Consider the following 23,305-nt stretch of genomic DNA (forward strand, 5'->3'; position numbering starts at 1 on the left):
AATCGTCTGTTCTCTGTATGACTCCGGGCCGGGTGTTGAGTGTCGCCTCGTACGGCGAAATATGATTCCGTGGACGTTCCTGGCCTACATTGCCACTCATTATATGATCGAAAGTAAACGCACCACGGGCCCCGTCTGGACGGAACGACAGGAAACAATGGGTCACGCTGCGGGACGCAGTCACAGAGACCACCGTTTCATCAGGTGTATCGTGCATCCTTCCCTTCTCCTCTTTGTCGGCCTGATGTTTCGAGGGTTCGGGGAGTGGCTCGAGACGACAAGACGGGATCATTCAGGGTCATTTTGGATTTAAAGTGGGAGAAAAGACGAAACGTGGATCGGAGATTTCGTTGTCCTCTGACGTTGTAATGGTCGGGCTGCCGTTTGCACCGTTTGTACCGTTTGTTCCTTCGGCAAATGTACGGGATGCTATTAATTGCGAAAATTCTTGGAAATCTCGCCATATAATCGTTAATCGCGCTCTTACGCGCCAAACTGTCGCGTTTAAAATTTAAACTTTAAATATCGATTCGTAAAAATTGGTAATTACAGAATTTTTCGTTTCGAGGTTTGATCCGAGTTACTTTATTTAGAATCGTAACGCGAGAAATTTATGTTTTTTTCGGGAATCGAACGAAATGTTATTAATCGTAAGAAATCGAAACGTTGAGATCGTTAATTGCTCATTTACGCGTAAAACTGTTGTACTTAAAATCGCAATTTTCAACGTTTATTTAGAAAAATCGATAGTCATAATTATCGCTCGAACGATTACTCGCTCGATTATTTATTTCCTCGAAAAGATTAAGCGTAATTAAGCGTTGATCATAAATTACAGCGAACCTTTCGGACGTTTATACTCCGTATTTTTACGAGTCGTCACAAATTTAAAGTTATGGCAACTTTCTACCGGCATTGAAGTACGTTGTTTCGTATATCGAAAGATGCGTACGCCAATTTCCCCGTTTCGCGAAATGCCGTTGTTCAATTTTCTTTTTCATTTTGATAAGGGGACAAGTGTAAATGCTTGATGAAAAGTGTGCCGTTACAGACATTTAAGGCTTTGCATTATCCAAGGAAGCGTTTCTTTGTGTACTTCCAGAGGAAAGTAATGCACAGCAGATGGTCGTGCCCAACGCAAAGAACTTGGATCTTATTTCGTGAGATCCTAAGAATTGCATTCGAATGGCATCAAGTGGCAAACATAACTTAAAACTTCGTTTTAATCCCTTTCCACCTTACTTCTGTCGCTTACTTTAAGTGCGCCGTCGCAAATGCGTTGTAATAACGATAAAGACAGAGTACGTAGCTATTTAACGTAAACAAGCGTAAGTATACATAGGTATACTCCTTTGACTCGTTCCATATTCGACGAAACGGCGGGTGGTATGCTTAACGTGGAAAAGTTTATAACGTCTGACACTCTACGCGTGTGTACGTTGATCTACAAGAAATGCGACGTATCGATACGCTATTGTACAATCGTACGCGTATAGCGAATTCGTGTCGCTAACGAGTAATTAATTGCGTGAAATATCGTGCAACCGTAATTCCAAGAAAAGACGTTGCGAAACGAGTTAATATTAAATCGAAGTAAAACATCGATATTTGTTTGTACGTCGATTACTTTCTCCTTGTTTCAAAAAAGCGGAGACAAGTATTTACGCGACGTAATGGAATAAAAATGCACGTTTCGGTGAGAAATGCGTGAATCGACGAGCAATAACTAACTGTAATCGAGAAACGAAGAATCTCTGGAAAAGAGGAAAAAGGAAAAAAGAAAAACGCGTCGAAAGGAAAAATATGGGTAAAGCGGTAAAAATCGCAAGCCGGAATATCTGGTAAAGAAAGCAGCGAGAGCAAAGAAAAATAGCAACGCGGAGGATTTTTTAGTTTCGAAATTGCAAGTAACAAGGAGAAAATATGGAAAAAAGTAGATAAGTGTATCTCGCTTACCTAAACTGTGGTCGGATATAACAGAGCACGCTGCAAAAGGTTCCGTTCCCGTCGCGTCGTCGAAACACAGGCCCGTATCGACGATCGCGAATGTCGACCCCCTCCCCCACGCAGGGAGAGGAGAAAAAAGTAACATCCCCGTTGACATCTTCGCGGTGCAAGCTATGAAAGTGCCTATACAGGTTTTTGAGACAGTGAAGCGAGCGAAGATAAGGGTGGAAAAACGTCGGGTCGTGTGATCGTGGAGAAAGCGGCTGGAGTGGGGGATCACGAGGGGTTAGAACCTGCGCCTAAGTTTACCCTTTCCCGGCGCATGCTCCTGCACCACTTTTCCCACCCTGTCGCCGAGGTTTGACTCCCGATATGATCGGAAAAAGGAGCCAGAAGCTAAACTGCCACCACCACTGCCAACCCGCCGACCGCCCGCCACCCTCCTCCGCTCCTTTCCAGTCCTTAGTATTTTCCGTCGTTATCGTCCCCGCTAAACTACGACCATTTGGATTCATTGAAACTCCCGGCCGCCCGGCGAAACGTCTTCGGACAGAAATTGCATTGGCACGTGGAAAATTAATCGACCTCGATCCATCCAGGCTTATCGAGCGCTGGAAAATTTTTTCAAATCGGAATGGACGTTTGCTTTTTAAGAACAATCTCATTTCCATTCTCTTCCAGATTCGAACGTTTGTCGAACGTTGTTCGTCTGTAGTAACGGGAACCGGGAGCTACAGTTTCGCATCGTCGAGTAAACGGCAAATATTTAAACTTATCGATTCCGATGATACGCGACGGAGTTTAAACGTGTAATTGTGTTATTATATAATTATAATTTTATACGCGGAATACGATCAATTTCGTCACGGTATGACAAAATGGTAACAGTTATTCAGAGCAAAGCTTTTCGATCGTAAATTTTTTCTGAAAATCTGCAAGCGAACATGGGCATGCGAAGGTAAAATGAACCGGACAGTGGACAATGGGTTCCTTTACGTATGATTAGGACAGTAATAATTTATTTCTCATTTCCATATTCTTGCCCTTTCGTATTAATGGAATGTCCCGCGCTGCTTTTTTCCTTAATCGTATCGCGAAAGTAATACTCGTTGGAATTACAATAATTACACGCGAAACGTAACAGAGGGTAATTCTAATTCTTGTAGAAGAGTTAATTCTGCTTATAGACAAACAAATGAATGAATAATTCGCCAAGTGTAATCTACGAATATTAATAATTACTGTAACCATAATAATTAACGTTACAATTATCGTTATTTCTGTTTCTATAATCCTGAAATTAGCGTTACGGAATTCGAATCTATTTCAAAATGCAATTTACAAGCACCATGTTGTAACCGAGCTTTCATGACGAATATACATATATTTACTATTCGCTTAATAATTGGTATCTGCTATAATTTATAACAAATCAATGATCAGTAATAATAACATATATAATAATAAAATAAATAATCAGTAATAAGAATACGATTATAATTACAAACACGATTATAAATTTATTATCGCGTTTCACGTTATTGGAACAAACTTTTCCTTGATCCGACAAGTACCGAAATAAAGGAAAATCGAATATTTCTATTTTCAACGTGAAATTTCAACGAACGAATTCGTCTTTATCGATAACGGACGCGAGATAAGAGATTAGGTCCAACGTATTTTCCTCTAAGGAATACTTTTCCGAAACTAATTCTTCAAATTGGAAAAACCACGCGAATTTTTTCCTTTCTTTTTCGCAAAAAAAAGAAGCTACTCGATACGAGAAATGTATTCGGGAAGATTTTCGTTGGATGAAAAATTTCCTAAAACAAAGTACAAAGTATAACGCAAAGTCAACCCACGTGAATTCTGTTCGACTTATCTAAGTTATCTAAAAAAGTTTTTCCCTCGATAGAACTAACCGAAAGAAAATTCCGCGGTGAAGAATTACGCTAGGTTTTTCGTTTTCTCGATTCATTCTTCCGAGAAACCGTTATCTCGGACGAAATAACGTTTTTGCAAAGGCGACCTTTTCCTTGGATCGAGAAATGCTCGATACGTACAATGCGCTTCGCAACGAAAAACTTTTCTATTCGAATTTCTACGGAAAAATATTTTTTAGAAAACGTAAAAGGTTGTAACTACGTAGCAGTTTCCTTCTAAAATCGCGTGCCTAATATTTTCCTATCATACCTCTCGCACGACTATGCTTTTATTTCAATTACGCAACTTTTAATCCGCGATACAAACTTCGATATATGCATATACATATACTTCGATAGTTTTATAACGCGTTATAATCACCGTGTGTACGTTCAGTTTCGATGAAAATACGATACGTAATTATTCCTGATAAGTCAACCTCGCTGCTGTACGAAAAGGTGCGCGAAGGTTCCTAATGAAAATATCGTTTCAATGGAAACGACGAAAATGGATTTATCCGGCGGCAGAATATTGAAGAAAATATATAACAAAATGAGCCAATACTCGCTGATGAGAAAGGAGTAAGATCGAGCTCCGTTTATTGGACGTGTAACGCGGTGAAACTGTAACGAGCTGTAATCCGCGATATCGTAGAAAACGGTGTGTTTGGTATAAAAAGAAAAAAAGAAGAAACACTAACCGGTGGATCTAAGAGAGAAAGAAAGGACAGAAGCGAAGAGCGTGGAAGGAAGATTGGACGCGTAACGGATAGGTGGAGCGAATCTGTGCAGCGGTAGGCCGAACGCAACCCTTCTTTCCGATCAGGCCGTTGAAGTCACCGATACTTCCGATACCTGATACAGCGCATCGTGTCCTCGTGGCCGGTACTGGAAGGGGTGCCGGCCGGTGGTGGGGGTAGCCACCCTTGCGTTCCTGCGGCTGGGTTGGCCGCGCGGCCGCGCCGTGGCGCCACCGTACGGCCTGCGCGGCGGACGTCCCTTGGCGCCGCGCCGCTGAACTTTTGTCCACGCTCGAGAGCCTCGCGGCCGCGTGAGACGCTCGCTTTCGCGCGTCGCGATGCGACACGTTGCCATCGAACGAGCTCGACGGAGGTTAGTCGAACGCGAGGACTAGAGACCGGGAGAAAGGTCGGATTTCGAGAGCGGGACGAGGCTACGACAGAGACGGCTGTGGACAATAGTTTCGCCGGGGTGGAAAAGTGCGTGGCTGGAGGGATGACTGCGAGGGCTGCAGGAGCCGAGCGTTCGAGTTAGTCTCGGCCAGAACACAGGCCCAGTAGGATCTACGTGCATGCACTGAAACCGCGTACGGTGCGTGGACTAAGGAAACCGAGGGCTAGCACAGCTTCCCCACCCCTTGCTGGCCGCGATCGCGAGTTTCGCATGCGACGATTAGTGTACACGCCGAGACCAACGGACCGCTGAGAGTGCACAGGTGATTGTTTGTGCTAATATAATTGTGCTGTGGCTGTGTTCCCCTCGTAATAATTTCCGCAGAAAGTTGAAATTCTTCGCGTCGCCGTTGATTTTTCCTTCGCTCGTTTTCTCCGTGACGTTCGTGACGACGAAACTGGACTGGAGTCGATGGTAGTCTAGCCCTTTGATCGCGATCCCGTTCCGTGGGCCGCTGCCGCCGCATCTTGCTCGAGTTCACGCGCACGCACGTGCAGCCGTGCCCTCGGATTATCTGAAAGCCGAAACGCGACCGGCTCGAACGTGACCATTGCACGGATTCTTGATCGTCGCGCGGTCGCCTCTATCTCCACCGGTCAACCAACTCGGCTCGCGAGACAGAGAAAGAGAGAGAAAAAGGAACACGGAGAACTCGAGAACCGAGTGATAGCGCCTTGCTGACTGCTAGAATCTAGCCAGAGGTTCTTGCCGACCGTCCCCAGCTACCGCCGAGAGCTGATTAAGTCCTAAGAAACTGCGAACGAGCGAGCGGACCTGAGAATACCGCTCTCTCTTCTTCGGCCCATCGTTCTTTCCAGCTGAATCCAGCTCGTGTCCTTTTATCCGTACCGTGGATATTCTTTCCACGCAGTGTGTGCCCTTTTCTTCCAGAAATCATCCTTTTCGTGCAGTGATCCACGCGTCGTTATTTTACGCGCTGAATTTCTCCTTCGCAAAGTTTATCGTAACCGAAACGCTACTTTCGTAGCTGATAATCGCCGAGGTTCCAGATGAATTTTTCTTCGAACAGAAATTTGTGCACGGAAAAGCCGTCGTGACATCCGAATGGTCCATCGTGGGAAGAATAGGTTTCGTCTTGGAAGAAAATTCCACGAACTTTTCATTTTCGACGACCGCTTCATTTCGCCAGAATTTCTCTGGTCTCCCGTCATTTGTACGAAGAAAATTCTTTCGCGAGAGGTTCGCCCCGTTGGAACAGACGATTCGTTAGGATTCGTTTTCTTCGAAAAAAATATCCAATCGAAATCGTTGATTCGTCTACGACGCTTTGGTGATCGATGAAAATTTCGTAGGAGGAAAATTCGTTAATTTTCCAAGGGACGTTTCGTGACTTTCGAGGAAATTTCCCGAAACTCGATTCAAGTTTTAAAATACTTTTCACCGAGTGAACCACGTCGAGTCAGTTTAATTGCAAACAATTTTCCGCGAGAAGTTTCCCCGACATGACTCTTCGAACAACTCCGTTTGAACGAGAATTCGTGGAAAGAAGTTGATACTTTCGTCTTTTTGGAAATTCAGTGATTCAAAATCGGTTGTCAGTTCCCCGACGACTGTACTCGTCGTCCGAGTATGCGAAGGAATTTCTATCCGTCCGTTAGCGCGTACGCGAAATTCTCTTTTATAAAGGGATGATAATTCGAAATGATAGTTCTCTCGCGGAAAACCTTTCGCAAACTTCAACCGTGACGTTTCAAGAATACTTCATCCTACTACGTTCTCCTTCTGCATGTTGGCAGGAGCAAACGACGGTTGACCGAAAAATCGTCTTTCAGTGTTTCTCTGGCGGAGAAGACGGAGAGAAAAAGAAGACCGTTTGCCCGAAATGGTGAATTTTGCATAAAGTTTGTTCGGTGATAGGCTCGAGGTGCGGGAAAGTGTGTTCGCCAGACGGAGAAAGGAATCGGCGAGCAAGGAGGAGGTTGGAAGGAAAAATGGCAAGACGATGTTGGATGCCGTGGTATCGCTGGAGAGAGAATCTCGACACGGAACCCCAGTTTCGCGTGCAGCTACCCCGCGTGTCGCGATCGTCTTATTCGGCGAAAAAAAATCCGCGAGCGCGCCGTGTCCCTGAGCGTGGCTCTTGAACTTAGCAGTGTTGTGCGCATCCTTGCTTCGTTGGAAGATATTGTTACAATCGCCCTCGAACAGAGTCGCGTTGCTCGCCGAACGGGGGTCGCGACGCGAGGGGCCGCGAGGACTGCCGTTTATCGTCGACCAGTATATTGAGTAGCGTGCGACCGTACGAAGAAAGCGAGTCCCGCTGCTGCGACCAGCGAAATTCCACCGGCGAGGCCGTCGTCGAGATTCTCCTCGCCATTTCGACGGCACCGCCGCTTTTTTCCTCCGCGAGCCAGTCACCCCTTCCTGCGGTACACCTGGAACTCGCCATTAGCTTCGGATATTTATCACGAACGTCGATCGGAGCCTCTCTCAGTTTCAACGGTGGACGATGTTGGAAACGTTTCGCGCGTGGTAGGTGTGTTTAGGTTCGTTGGGGTGCTTCGCGATAAAACGGGCTCTAAGAAGGGACCGTCGAGTGTCGTTTAGCAGGACAGGCTTTGTTCCTCACCGACTTCCCGCGCAGTGTACGTACGTGAACCGCGGTTCATCCTGGACGTTGTTCCGCGCAAGATACGCAACTGGAGAAAACGTAACATGGAAATAGCAGTGCGTCGTTGTGAACAAGTTCGTTTTACCTACTACGTTCTTCGATGGACGTTGAGGAACAAGACGAGTCCCGAGGAGAGAAATGTTCGAAATTGTTTGACTCGACGTGATCGATTTGCGAAAGGTAAAGCATCTATCGCGAAACCGAGCAAACCGGTATATATTGTCGTTTTATCGAATCGAGTCAATTTTTTTTACCATTCGACTTTCCGCTGTCATTTCGATGTCGGTTAGAATTTCAAGATTCATCCTCCCGCTGTTTCGTGGAATTCGCTGGAATTTCGTGGGTCCTCGTGCCGATATTCGACGGGAGAAACGAACTCGTTTCGCTAAGACGAACCGCGAGGAATTGCATTTCTCGTAATTTCGAGACGTCGCGGTTCATTGGCGCGGGGGTCGTTACGAAATTCCCGGCAACAATGTGTCGCAGTCGGTCGGCCGGCGAAGACGCGCGATGGCGATGCACGTCGCGCGTGTACGCGCACGCCGGCCCGCGTTGACAAACTAATCCCTGCGTTATATCGGGTGATCGTAAAGCACGCGCTGACAAGCCAACAGCCGCGTAGTATTTTCGTGGGCGGCTGCGACGAATTTTCGCTACGCGTTTCGCCAGTGTCGTGACTCTGTCTCGTCGAACACGCGACACACGCGTACACGCGTACACGCGTACAAGCGAGCCGAGCAAAGTCTCTTGGTGCATGCCGTCTCGAAATCGACCGTTTCGCCTTTTGGCTCTTCCACGCGGCACATTCGTTACTTTGTAATTTCGATAATCCCTCGTGATCTTCGCTTTGCTTCGTTCCGCGCATTCCGAGTCACCCGTACACGGTTTCCATTCTCGCAAACCGACTAGAAACGCTATAAATTTTCCTCATTTTCTCGACAACTCGCATTTCCAGATGTAGCGCATCAAACGGTTGCAAATTTCCACACGGATAGACGTTCCCACTCCTTTTCCCGGAATAAATATATAATTGACGTGTTACGCTATTCGATAACGATCTATCCTTTCTTCTTCGCCGTTCGAATTCCCGTTTAACAGCGTGGATGATTCGATGATACCACGATTATCGCTCGAGTCTCTTCTTCGTCGTACGATAAAAATGTCGAAAAGAAAACGTTCTTTTCCACGCGCGTTTTCGTTTCGGACAGTTTCTTGTCGATCATCGTGCCAGGGCATAATTATTTCGTTCTGGCACAATTATTTTGTTCGCAACGCGACGTTAATTAACATACTTGCTGCGTTAATAAACGATAATTTTCGTCAAAGTTTATCAACGAAAGGTAATTATCGCATTTGCCTTGAATCTCGATTCCGAAGCGAGACGGGCAAACAACGAATTTAACTTTCCCTCGGTTCCGTCGTTTCTTCGATAATTCGAATTGGTCGAAAGTGTAGGATTGACGGTGAATTTTTCGCTGGAAATAAGAATCGTGGTATTGAAATGGAACACGATACACGGATAATTTGTAAAAGGGGAAATCGATGAGTGGAAAGGCACAGCAACAAGTACGCGGCGTTGGTGGCGTGAATCGAGTTACAGTTGTTTTCGTTTCCGCGTCAACAGCGACTATCATCCACCAGCGATGATTAACTCGTGTAACCGGCGAACGCCGCGGAAATTAAAGTTGCATTATCCAGGACCCGGCGCCGGTTAACTCGACTGTCACGAAGTGTGCTTAACACGGTAACGCGGATTAACGCGTTCGCCGGAAGCGGCGCGTCTTTCACGCTTTGCGGCAATCGAGGCACGTCACTTGGACGACGCTTCGACTTTCCACCAACCTACCACGCAACTTTAACCTTTTTCATCGCCATTTTCTCCAATGTCTTCCACCGAAGCTTTCGGCGATGCGACGCTTCTCGTAAATTTCGACAAAGCGTTTTCCTTGATAATTCTCCCATCTCCGTTCCGAATAGACGATGATACCGTTTCCGCTCGTCTTCTACCGTAATCTTCCGCGACGTAACTACCGTCAATCGTAGGAACTAGGCCTCGAATTTTCAAGAAATTCCTAAGGCTCCTAGGGTGTTCATGTTTATTTTCTTTCTACTAAAAATCCACTCTATCGCCTTATCGTCGCCTTCTATTTTGTACGTATGAAATTTACCTCTGGTCGACTACGAACTTTAAACGTTATTACGATCATCGAACTGCAACTGGACGTTCCTCGCTGCTCCGCAGTCTTTCCCGAGTTCCTAACGCTGGGACCGTTTAGAAAATTCGAGTCGTATCCTTCGACATTTTTCCGAAACAACCGAGTGAAATTGGAACAACGTTTAACGCGCGAGGACATGGACGAAGATATCCGTTCGTTTAAGAGAACGCTATGATCAAAGTTTCTCTCGCATCGTTGAGATTCCCGAAAACTAGGAATTCCGTGGTAAGCAAAACTCGTTAACGAACTATTAGTCTGCGAATTTCAATCGACTCGCGTATACACACGCGTTACTATAACAACGGTTTATCGTTTCAACGAGCCATCTTCCAAATGACTAGCGAATTTTTAACGCGAAGCTCAACGGTCAGGTGTCGTCTATATTCCGGAAAATGAAACGAGTTTTTGGAAAAACCGGGCTCTACCTTCGTATTTATAACGCAAAGTTCATTCGTTTCTCGGTCCCCCGATTAGCGTTTTCAATTTCCAGCAAAGTTACTTTCGACTCCAGAAACGGCGAGGGGAACACAAGCTCGAACGTTCGACCCTTTCGTCGCGATCACCTCTCGGTTCGTCGTTGGACGTTTACACGCGTAGAATCGCGCGGAGAGATGAATTTATTCGCGAGACGATCGGAATCGGATCGGTGATCCTCGGCGATCAGGTCGTAACGAGGCGTGAAAAATGAAGGGCGCGGATTGGGTGGAGAAAGGCGTCACGGCGATAAGGATCGAGACGCGAGATTCGGCGGCGAAGGGGTCGAGAAGAAATGGAGGGCGGCGTGTGGGTGGTAAGGCTGCGCTTTGGCGAAAAAAAGACCGGTCCAGCCTGGCGTCGGTAACCCCTTGGAAACTCGATCACACCTCGTCGTTGCGCTGCCACCGAACGTCTGAAAATCGTAACGGCGCTGGGAAGAAAGGCAGCGTTCAGTCACCGACTAGCAATCGAAGGGTTACCGTCTGCGGGGCGGTCGGACGGTCGGGCGGGCGATGGGGCGTGTGGAGGAAGGGGGGGGAACAGCTTGGACCGGGGGACGGGGCTGAAGAGTGTGGGGTGAAAATAAGAAACATAGATACAAAGAGGAGGGAGACGCCGGGAGAAAAAGAGGAAGGAAAGAAGAAGGGAACCCGACGACGATCGGCAGGGGTTGGAGAAAAGGGCGGTCGGGGAGCTGAAAATACGAGATCCGCTCTGGTAGGGACCACCTAGCCAGCCTCCGGTCCTTTCCGCGGCGTCTCCCTCCTTCGCGCAGCTTATCCCTACCGCAACGGCGCTCTCCTCTGAACACGAGAGCCGCGGAGACCGGTGGGGGAACCGGGCGGCGATGGATTGGCCAGCCGGTGGGCCGGCCGGCCCCCACCACGCCGGCCGGGCTCCGCCCAATCCCCTCTAGCGGCCGTGCACCTCCTCCAGACATCGCATCGGTCGTTCGGTAGCTCTTAGTTTCAGGTTAGGAGCCTGCTAGGACGGGTCTCGTACTCTCTTCCTGAGGTCAGCCGAGACGAGACGAAACGAGACGAGACGAGACGAGGCGAGGCGAGGTGAGGCGAGGCAGGGCGAGGAGAGGCGCGGCGAGGCGAGGGAAAAACCGGAGCGCCAGTGAAGTGTGACCGCGTGCAGTGCGTTCGTCGGTTTTTCCGCGCGAGTGTGGGTGTGATGCCGCGGCGAGAAGCACGAGAAGAAACAGCCTGACGACGTCCGGCCTGAGACGAGATTCGAACTCCTGGTGTCTCGAGCCAGGATCATCGTGTACGTCGATGACTTTGGTGAACTCGGAAAGGACATTGTGCGATATCGTGTGACCGTGGGGTCAGTGTGTGGTGCGACGGGTCCAGTGTGTTCCGGGACAGTGTCCGGGACTAAGAAAGAGGAAGAGACGGTAGCGACGGGCCCGCCGGCCGAGGCGTGCGCCCCAGGAGGCGTCGGCGGCGCCGGCAAACCAAGGGGAACAGTTTTGGGCCCGGCGGAGAAGCTCGAAGCCGTCAAAGTGGCTTCGTCACTGGGCCTCCAGGGGCCGTCAGCGCCGATCGGGGCCCAATTACTGGCTACTGGCGGTTCGGAGGATGCACCGTCCGTGTACCACGCGAATCTGCTAGCCAGCAGCAACGCGTCCGTGCTCCAACAGCCCGTTCTAGCGAGCCTGAACACGCCGGCACTGGCCAGCATGCAGGCCTCTGCGGAGGCCAACTCGCTGGACATTCAGGCCATGCAGTCCATGGACTGGCTATTCAAGAAGGAGCGTATATACCTGCTCGCTCAGTTCTGGCAACAGGTAAGTGTGCTCGACGTGCGTGATTCGCGTGTGATATCTCTCTCTCTCTCTCTCTCTCTCTCTCTCTCTCTCTCTCTCTCGCTCGCGCGTACTCGCACGCGCGCGCGCGCGTGCTCGCGACCAAGCGCCTCTCTATGTGTCTGCCTGTGTGTGTGCGACTGTGCTGCGTGTGTATGCGGGTGTGCGTGTGTATCATTGGTAGGACCTTACCTATAGTGTCGGCCGGGAAACAGATATTCGCCACCGACCCTCTGCACCCTCGAACGTGCATTCGCTCTGAGCCGATCCTACGCACCCGAGGGAAACGCTGCTCGCTCGTTCCACCAGTCCCCGGTTACCGCGGACACTTGTAGCTTCCGGGCACCCGGTGGAGCGCGGAGAACGATAAACGCCAATGTGTCGACTCGCGGAGTCTCTCCAAGTGTGTGCCGTGATCCACATCTTCTACGACGCGTAAGAGATTCTCTTCGACCTGATTGGAGAAAAAAAAAAAAACCATCCCGCGTGTGAAGTGTTTTTTAGCTGACGGGGAAAATTTCCCACGAGACTATCTGCCACGCGTCGATCGACCGTTCTCCATCGATCCGATCGTTCGCGTCGTGTGAAAATTCCACGAAACAACTGTACGCCGCGAATACGCGAATGGTGCCACGACGATCCGTGATTTCGCGACCAATCGAATCACGTTTCGCGAGTCTTTCGTCCGTTAATCGCTGGTCAGGTTCGCGGCCACTTGGCCGACCCGGAGTTTCAACGAGGGTGCGAGGGTGGCGAAGTTTCCCCGACACTTGCTGTTTCGAGGATAGTTCAGCGATTTAGGGGATCGCTTGACCGACTTGCGGCAAAGTGGCCCACATACAGTGGTTGACAACCTGATATTCTTCGTGGTGCGATGCATACGTGCAAACGCGAAATTTGTGCCGAAAGAATCGCAAAGTGTCGTTTCACGCGATAACCGAACGCGTTTGTTCGCGAAACCGCGTAGATTTTTCCTCCATGCTTTCCGAAAAATCCTCTGGTGAACGGATCGCGAAGTTAGCGAGAAATTTTGGGTTTCGCGAAGAAATCAGTTTCGAAGAATCCAAACGATTCTGTAATCGTCGCGTATAGTTTTCCGCGAAAAGTGACAAACGTTGATCAACGGTGACACGAGTGTTTAAATTCCCTCGTATCTCGATCGTATCGAACTTTAGATATTTTACGAGAGAACGATGGACAACGAAAGATCGTTTACGAGTGATTTTATTCCGTTACGAGTATGTTTGCGAGAAAAGAAGCGGTTATAAAGGATACCGGTTATAATCGGAAGAATCGTGTTCGTCGTTTTAAACGTTTGCTAGTCCCGCTAATGGTACCACGAGTGACACGTGAGAGACATTTTTACACGCTTTTCTCGATTTCGCGTATCTCCCACCGGACGACGACATCTTCTAAACGTTCCTCCACCGTGGAAAACGTCGTTTACGAAATCACGGAAAATACGAAATATTCGATGTATTTTGTTCCTTATTACTATTATTAACTTTGTTTTCGTCTTTTTCGAGAGCGCAATGAGCATTTTCTTTACTTTGTGGAAACGCGGTTATTTATTTACTACGCTGTTCGAACTGGTCGGCAGAGACGCGATCTAAAGTTGACAGGTCTGCAAGTCTGCTGCTATTTCTCCTGACGCTTAATATTTTATACGAAACGTGAGAATTTCTTCTTCGAATTCCACGCGAGCAAAACGCGTATATCGTATTATTTATCGAACGCGTAAATAAAGCATTATCGCATAGAGAGGCACGCGGAAAAGGCGCGTTTCGTACGATTCGACGTTGTCCGTAAACGTGCGAGGATCTCCTTCCGTGGCCTAGGTTCGGTGTCGGTCGGCTAAACGATGCTCCCGATAAAATACGACGGCTTAATAACGCGCGAACTGGTCTCGTACCGGTACGGGATTACCGGCTAACCGGGTCGAGACTATTAATGTCGCATAGTTTCATAATTATGCGTATTGATTAGACCGTGGGTTAACGACGCCGGAACGTGGCTCGAACGTGGCTCGAACGTGGTTCGAACGTGGCTCGAACGTGACGGAAAATGGAAGACTCGACGCGACCAGTTTTCACCATTTTCCGCGTGTGCACCTCTGTGCACCTCTCGTGCTCGTGGTCGAAGCTACACACGGCTAACCGTGGTTGTCGCGCAGTGCCGGAGTGACCGGTGAAAATTTCAGCGTGGAATTTGTGAAACGCGGAGACGATTATTGGCAAAGCTCGTCGTCGCGTCCCCTTTCCCGACTTAATTCGCTCGGACGTAATCGCGATAGACGCGGTGCAGAAAGGTCGTAGCGAGAGGATCGATGAAGCGGTATAACCTGCTGACACGTTTCGGAGGAAAGTGAAAACGCCAAAAGCCAAGCTACTCCGGTCAACGACTGTCCTTCGCGATTAAACCGTGCTCGAGCAACGTCTCGATTTCCCGGCGAGAAACCGTGTCTCTTGGTCGCTCGGCGCGCTCGGTGCGATCGGTGCGATCGGTGCGATCAGTGCGCGCGACATCGAACCGTTCTTTCGTCGAATAATCGGCCGTCCACGGACCGTCGTGAGTCAGGCAACGGTTTCGGTTTCTTGGAACGCTGACAGGTTTGCTCCGATGACAGATGCACGGTTTCGTGACGCGACGCGAGACCAAGAACAGTGGAAACGAGTGATTTTTGGCTAATATCTACGCGATCAACGATCGGAGAAAATTTTATTTCGCGTCGATCGTTCCGCGTAACGGGGGTGGCATCGCGCAACTATTTTCGCTCCTCTCGCGGTTATTTTCGATGTCAGGAACTCGATTTCGTAGAACGCGTCACGTCGAATCCAAGTGCAATGGTAATTTTCAAAGGTCAGGAAATATGGTCGTCTCGTGGACGAATTTGGACGAGCAAGCATCCGAAAAGTGGGAACGCGATTTCGCGCGAAATCGTTATCCATCGAGAGTGATCGTTTCTCCGCAATTCGTAATTGGACGATTAGAACGTCCCATAAAGTTACGTTATTCGTCGCGATAACACGGAAATGCGATTTCGAGAAAATCTACGGCTCGTTCTCGCCGATACACCTCTCCGACCCATCTCTCGCGCTCCGTTTCGTGGAAAATTTCGCAAATTCGTCAAAGCAAACGAAACTGATACGAAACCAAAGGAGGAATCGATCAACGACGATTCCGGAATCGACGCGCTCGTTACGAAATTCCTCGTCGGTCGTTCGTCGCCAGTCAGTCAGTCAGTCAGTCAGTCAGTCAGTTAGTCAGTCAGTCAGTCAGTCGGTGAGTCGGTCGGTCAGTGAGCGAGGAAAAAATATGCCCGTCTGGCGAGGATTGATTTACGCGGGCAGCCAAAAGCGAGGTCACGCCAGACGTTTCCCGATTTTTAACCAAAGCCCGTCTTCCTCCCTCCATCTTGCCGTCTTTTTCATCTCGTCGAGCTAGGCGAACAGGGCGATTCGGTTAGAGAGCCTGCTGGAAAAATCGCTCGGACGCGAATTATCGGTTGCGTTGGCGAAGATACGAGGCGTTGGAACGAGAAAAGAGACGCGAAGAGACGAGAAGAGACGAGACGAGAAGAGAAGAGAGGAGAGAAAATTTGGAGAGAGAGGAGAGAGGCGGCGATGTCCGGTGGTGGTGTTTCGACGGAGCGGCCGTGCGCGTGGAACGAGACCACGAAGCGTACTCCCAATTAGGAGCGTGTCGACCGTGAATGGACAAAAGTTTTGCCATGACTCCGCTTCCCCTGCCTCTCCCCACGCGGTGCGCCCGTGGCCCCCTCCAGCGGTCGCGATTCCACTGGCAGTAGGGGGATCTCTGGACGCGGTTCCCGAGATCCCCGAGTGGCGGCGACACTTACCGAGACGCGGAGACGACGCGGAGACGTGAGTCACGCGTGCTCCGACGCCGGTGAGAAGAGCAGCCGTACGGACACTCGGCTGCCGGATGCTAACGCAAGTCCTCCACCGACCAACCCGCGCACCGGTTCCGTTCTCTTCCTTCTTTTACGCGCTCTATCCGCTTACATCCGATCTATCGTTATCTTCCGCGATCGTCGCCGACCGTGTTTAGAAGACGGCAGGATTCCTTGAAAACACCGCGAGTAATTTTAACTCGCTTTAACTTTCGCGCTGAAAATAGACGCGAAGCGGAACACACTCGGTTCGCGTACGATCGAATGAAATTTATAGCTACGCGTAACGAACCTATGGAAATTAGTTTGCCGTTTTTCGAGTAAAACGAACCACGGGCATTTTACTTATCGGTTACTAAAGCACTTTCGTCGAGACGAGCATCACCGCGTGGAAAATATCGCGTAACCGACACACGTGTTCGGTTGGGAAAAGCGTGGAACGCGAAGCTGGTCGAAGGACAATTGTCGCGAAGATGAAAACGGGCCAACAAGGGAATCATTGCCGTATTCCACTGACACGAGAAACTGTATCGCGCGGCGTGTCGGCCTCGAAATAGAATATAGAGGGTTATTTCGGATACGTGGGTCGTCTCGTTGGTCTAGTCCAGGGCTGGTCTAGACCTCCGGGGTTCACCCGTTTTACGAGCTGCCGGCAGGCAACGCGACCGCTTAGGTGGTGACTAGAATCGAGCGCAGGTGCACCGTGCCGCGTGTACATTTCCCGTTCGTCCCGTCGCCTTATTAAAACGCGTTACGGACCGCGTAACGAGTGTCGAACCGCCACGAGAACCCGTTCCACCATGAGAAAGAACAACGGGGGTGATTTTATGCCGGCTGATCTATCACAGGTGTTTTTCTAATTTACGTCGCCTCTCTTTTCTTATTCCTCTCTCTCTCTCTCTCTCTCTCTCTACCCCTTGCTCGCCGACTCTGTTATTTCCACGAATTATCCTCGTTATTCGCGCTAATACGCTTCTAATGCTATACTTGTCGAAGCGCCATAGAAACGAAGGTCTACGACGATTACGATGCTTTCAAATCCTCTTTCCCCCGATTTTTTTTTTATTTACCATTAATCTCTAGCGGTCTCTCTGAAATAATATCGAGTCGACCGAAAATCTATCGCATCGCCGGTAGAAACAAGGAAGGCGACGTATGCGTTGCGAACCAGTCCATAGTCGTTTCGATAGCTTAAAGCATCGACAGCGGTTTAAAGTATTTTTCTCCGCATAAGCCTAACCCCGTCGTCGTAGAGAATGAAACGGACGATAAGATTTTTAGCAAACTTTGTCCTCGCGAAGGAAAGGAGCGGCGCGTTTCGTGGAAAACGACGAGAAAATGTGGATCGTTGGCCGATCTGTCGCGATACCACCAGACGGGTTATTAATTTCCATGGCCGTTATTTCTGAAATCGGCGGTTTAACTGCCGGAGCCATAGAGCTCTCCCGCCAAACAGTGATTCACCCACACTCTAAAAATACCGGGATACACGCATCGCGAAATGCGAGTCTCGTGCGAGCCTTAATGAGCGTTTCTCAGAATTTCTGCAGTCGTTCGCCCTGGGGGGGAAAAGAAGAAAATTCTCTATGACACCGAGAGTCGGGAAACCTTGGGCACATTTTCGCGAAGCGAATGACAGCTAATGACCACGACATCGGACGCGCACGAGCATCGCGTTTTGCTCGATTTAAGTGCCGCGAACGAATCTGCGTCAGCCGCTTTTGAACATTCTCGTCACTCGATCTGTTACGTCTTTCTAATTAGTCGCGCGACTCTGCGTAATTATTCCGTAACTCGCTCGTCGATCTCCATTTTCTTCTATCCCGACGATGTCGTTGGAAACCGAGGGGGGATCGGCCGCTCGTAAATAAAAATACCGTTAACGTAATCTTCTTAAATAAATTTCGTTCAATTCGTTTCCATCGATTTACGATTATTTTCCGAAACGTCGTGCCGAAATTCCGCAACGCAATTCGGGTAGAATGCAGCTCTTTCGAAGCGGTTAACGATCGTCCCGACCAATTTCGGAGCACGAGTATCCGGATATATTTTTATTTCTCGATTAACGTATTCGGCCCCCTTGCCCTCCACGGATCTCTTCTTCGGATTGCTTGTTACGCGTTCCGCTACGTTTTTCGAATTACCAAGCTTTTTCAACCGTTCTTTTCGCGAAAAATTCTCCCCGTTAAATTTACAAATTCTCTCCACCATTTCGGGGCCAATACGCGATCATTCGGGCCGAGTTCCTTTTCGTCGATGCTGCGCGGTTTTTACGCTTTCTCTACCGATAAATACCAAAACGGTTTATTCGTGTTATTTCGTTGTGAACGTTTAATAAACGTGCTATGGAGAAACGAGTACTTCGCAGCGGTAAATCGGTTACTTGATTTTGCATTATCGTAAACAGCGATGAACGTAAATAAGAGAGGAAGCGCGAGAAATAATACGAACTGGAAAAGTTCGTGGCGCAAGTCGCGACGTGTCTGGTTTTTCGACCTGTTTTCAAGAATTCGCCGAAAGTTTCGAATGTAGGCCTAGCGTCGAGCGAGTTAATTATCCCGCGCGGTTCATAGGGTGGAAGCTCGAGGGTCACTCGCTACGTGTCGCTAATTTCTACGCAGGAATCGCAAATTGGCACGCGTGTGCGTGCAACAGATGCGCCGGCCACGCGAACGCACCGCCACGTTCGGAAATATTTGCCAGCCCTCCTCCACCCCCGTTCGCAGGGGTAGCAGGCTCGCTATTGTGTGCCCGCCATTCGTTGAAACGAAGAATCGAAAATCGAGCAGCACGGGATTGTTTTCCATTTTTTTCTTTCTTCTTTTTTTTTTCCTTTTTTTTCTTTCTTTTTATCGTTGTTTTCTTTTTCGTCCCTTTTTTTTTCGTCGAACGCCGGGGGAAAACGGGGTAACGATGTTTCGACTCCCATTTCGATGTCTATCATCTTCGTTCTCTGGGAAAAATTGACATTTTTTATGGTTTCGTCCGCGAGTGCTTCTCCATCGGATACGAATATAACATGTCTTTTCGACGTTTTGTTCGAAATCACCGATTCGTAAGTCGATGCCGGGTTGGCGAGTACGAAAATATCTGCGAACCTGCGCGTAAAATGTCGTAATTTACGCGTTTCTGAAACGTCTACTAATTAAAACTAGCGATTCGAAACACGAGCGATAAAATTTCCTCGCAATTTTGGTTAGACGCACATCGGAGTGTTCTAAACGTCGTTACAAATTTAAATACTTTTATTCCGTATAACGGAATGCAAGGGAAAACGTGAGGTATTTTCGGAATCGTCGGAATATTATCGAAGGAAAGGAACTATTTCCACTATCGATTTACAATGTCGCGCATTGGTTCGAACGCACCGCGTGTGTCGGGCCGTGTATCCGAAAATCGGACTCTCTAAATAATCCGATTACGTTATTTCGAACACCTTGTGTAACAGCGAACGCGACGTTCGCGATACTATATCTACTCGATACTTTGACGCGTTATATAACACAGTTTTCGTTTCTTCCGTACGCGATGCCTCTCTTTTTACGAAAGAGCACGTCATTTTTCCACACGCATACGCGTCCGTGCTATCCTTGGATGATCGGTTACCGAACGTTAACGGGCAAATAAATCTCGAATTATACCGCGTCGAATTTACGCGTTTATCACGCGTAAAGAGAGAAACTTAGGCATCCACGGTGTTGACGAACTCACCGTCTCGACTACCGCGCAATTTATCAGACGCAGGCTAACAGCGCGCCATGATCAGCCACAAGTATCATTAGGGGTGAATTTCATCGGGTGAACGTTCGGTGAATGAAACGTCTTGGATAATTGCGCAGCGCCCTCGCGCCGTGCAATTCACCGGTTTCCCTTTTCTTTCTCCTCATCCTCCTCATCTTCTTCTTCTCCTCCTCCTTCCTCTTCTTCTTTTTCCTCCTTCTCCTTTTTCCGTTCTTCTCCTTTTTCTTCTCTTTTTTATAATCCTGTTCACCGCACGGTGGACGAAGTTTATTGTCGTCGTAAATTTTTCCGCGAGCCGGCCTCCGATCGCTAACGTTCCCCTCTGCCCGCGCCGCGCGTTCGGATACTATTCAAAGGTCGCTTGGAACCGTTCCAAAATTCCGAATCGCATGGGACGACATCGCTGCGATTCCTGCGGCGATTCGAGCTTAAGTGAATCCAGAGTGAGCCGTAAACCCAGGCTAAATAAACTTCGATTTGAGGGAATGACGCCCCTCTCAGATGCGCTTTCGTTCGCTCGATTTTCCTCCTCGACGTGATCGCTTTCTCCGACCGAATCCCCATTTACGCCTTCTTTATTATCCTTCGCCGCTCCAATTTCCAAACGTTCCCTTCGCAAAAATCTCCATAACGATTAATCGTTTCGTTCGCGTACGAACTAGGGCTGTACTTCGCGCGCAATCCTACTTTCTTCGCTTTTCTACTCCAACTGCATTTTTATTCGAATTACGCTTTCCGAGCTAATTATAGCTCGAAACGGAGAATGGAAAATGGAATTGCTTCGAATAACGTCCGAATCGAATATACTTTGACGCGGTTAGCGTGAATTTTGCAAATATAATTTTAAAAGAAAACGCATAAATTTCGATTCCACGTGTTCGAAAAGATATCCACGCGTGTCGGGAAAATTAATATTCGGAAAAGTATATGTACGAAAAGCGGCGATATCGTGCGATTCTAACGCGCGAAAGCTCTTGCCACTAAACGAGAAACGTTCTCGATCCACTTTCCGGCTGCAGTTGGCGAGCGATTTAAATGATCTGTCAGGAGCACACGCGTCGATTCCTTTGTCATCGAGGATGACCAATACCGATGACGGGCTATCGGGCCGGGCGTCGCGGATCGCGAGGGTGGAGGCACGGGGGAGGCACGGGGGAGGCACCACGTCTGCGTTCTTGCACAGCGTCGCTGTTTGCCGACGCAAGCGCGCGGTGCACGCACGAATTTATGTTCGACATGTGCGATTACCGCGTCCACGGCTACTTGGCGTTATTACCGGACCAAGGGGGAGAAACAGAGCGAAAGGGAGGGGAGTAGAGAGCTACGTGAAGAAGGTACAAAGGAGAGAAGGAAGCACGCAGCGTGCGCGAGTAATTACCCGAGAATCGTAATTTGCGCTATATTGCTATAATCGACAAATATAAACGTTCCTTAGGTACGCGAGCTTTCCGTCTCAGCCGTCTATTCCCTCCGTGCATTCGATAAACGATTTTTATCTCCTTTTTCAATCGCGCTCCATCTCCGACATCTGTTTCATCGTTGCTTTCAACTCGGAGCTGCGTTGTTTCGAGCTTACCTGAATCATTTTCTTCCTTTCTCTTCTTTCTTTTCCTTTTCCAATCGAACTTTTAACAGGTACTCGATTTTAGGTTTCGGTGACGCAGCGTAACGCGAATCGGCGTTGCTCGCATATAAAAATTATAAATAGGAATTATCATGGGAATAGGAAATAACGATAGAAGGAATGGAGTTACAAAAATTTGCAAGAGTACCTCGTTTTAAATTCGCGGCTATAGAAGGTATCCGTTTAGTTGGAAATACTTTCCCATGTCCTGGACGGAGATGCTTCCGTCCCGTTTCGTTTAACCGATCACGAAATACGCGTTCGATTTCTCTTTCGCTTTCCGAGCGTTTATTTTTATCCGTTTCCTATTCTATAAATACACTCGTGGAAATTCGACGTTTATAAAAAGCCGGTGTCGCGTCGAATTTACCCATCTTAAATTTTCTATTCTTCCGACGAAATTTACGTTCGACTTATCGCTTCTAACGCTTCTCCAACGTCTTCTCCTTTATGCTCCTAGACCGATTTATTTCAGCTGCCTAGCACCAGCCTCATCCGTCCTATCTTTCTCGGAATTCTTTATTTCCAACCGTCCTATCCGATCCCCGATTCCCCTATCTTTCGCTCCATTTTCGGACTTCTCTCTCCCTTTCCGTTCAGATCCCGTTCCTCCCGTCCATTCTCCCCGTTCCTTTCAATCCTTTTTTCCTACCTCCCCGTCTTCCTTCACCTCTGCCCCTCTGCTCTCCTTCACCCCCGCGCGGCCCCGTCCTCGTCCCGTCCTCGCCCCGTTTCGCTCATTGTTGCTCCGCCTTTCGTTCGTACGTCAAATAACAGCTATTGAAAATCGTTGATTCATGAATAGTCATCGTATCGCCAATTAGCGGGTCGGATGAATATTCACGGGTGCGACGGACCGTCTATCGTTCACCTATACGCGCTTTGTCACGCGATAACGCTACTCGTCGCCGGCATGGCGCACGTTCGAACGCGGCCCGCCAACGGAGAAATAAATCAGAATGACGGATTAATCGGTTCGGTTGCTTATTCGACTCGTACAGCCGCGGCCGCGTTTCGATCGAGTAATTTTCAAACGGGCCCACGATGACTGCAAATAATCGCTGCTAATGGCCAACGGTTCCCGCCCCCCTCCCCCCCTCGCCCCTCTCGCAACGAGCAAAATTCGCTTCTGATGGAATTACTTAACGAACGGTGATTAACTTTGTTACACGCGCTCTCGTCGCGCGTACCTACGCTATGGAATGCGATTACAATGTCGCGTAATATAAAAACAGCGCTGTTTAATCCTCGGTTCGACTTATTGCACGCGCAACAAAGAACCGATCGTTTTCGCAAGATCGTTCGTATTCGTACTCGCGCGTTGCACCAGCGGTCCGAGACATCGGTCAGGCGATTGCGACATTTCTACCGAAAATTTCCACAGTGTATTTCAATTCTACTACACCCGCGATCATTTCTTCCGAGCTAATCCGAAACTAGACTCGAGAAAAACTATTTAATTCGCCAATTAAGGTATTATTAAAATTATTACCACGTTAACGTTACGTTGAAAACCGTATTAACCTAGATCTACTAGAAGCGCATACGCACGATTTTGCAGTTTGTGCTAATTATTGGCACTAGTTTATTCGAGAAACAGAAGAAGAAGAAGAAGAAAAAGAAAAGGAAAAAGGGAAAAAAATATTGTACTTTTACGGGAAGAAGAACAATTTTATCTCTCGGTTGTCTATCGGTATACCCGTAGAGAAATTATACGGTACACGGCGTATATCGCGTGATCGACGAGAAAATAAATAGATATTCGTCAAATGCAGCGTGGCGTGTCGACAATTGAATTCCCGAAACGAACGTTCGGACGGAAGAGC

At 48.5% G+C, this 23,305-nt stretch overlaps 1 protein-coding gene across 1 annotated transcript in view; it reads left to right on the forward strand.

Moving 5' to 3' along the window:
- The first annotated feature begins 12,067 nt into the window (after nt 1-12,067).
- cut (homeobox protein, cut) overlaps nt 12,068-23,305 on the forward strand; it is a 152,735-nt gene continuing 141,497 nt past the window's right edge. The window contains 1 exon segment of the mRNA XM_017907413.1: nt 12,068-12,183. Coding sequence (XP_017762902.1) covers nt 12,076-12,183 — 108 coding nt within the window. The 5' untranslated portion in view covers nt 12,068-12,075.

This window comes from Eufriesea mexicana, unplaced genomic scaffold (genome assembly GCF_001483705.2).
Source record: "Eufriesea mexicana isolate 0111107269 unplaced genomic scaffold, ASM148370v2 scaffold7923, whole genome shotgun sequence".
In the NCBI taxonomy this organism is placed as follows: domain Eukaryota; kingdom Metazoa; phylum Arthropoda; class Insecta; order Hymenoptera; family Apidae; genus Eufriesea; species Eufriesea mexicana.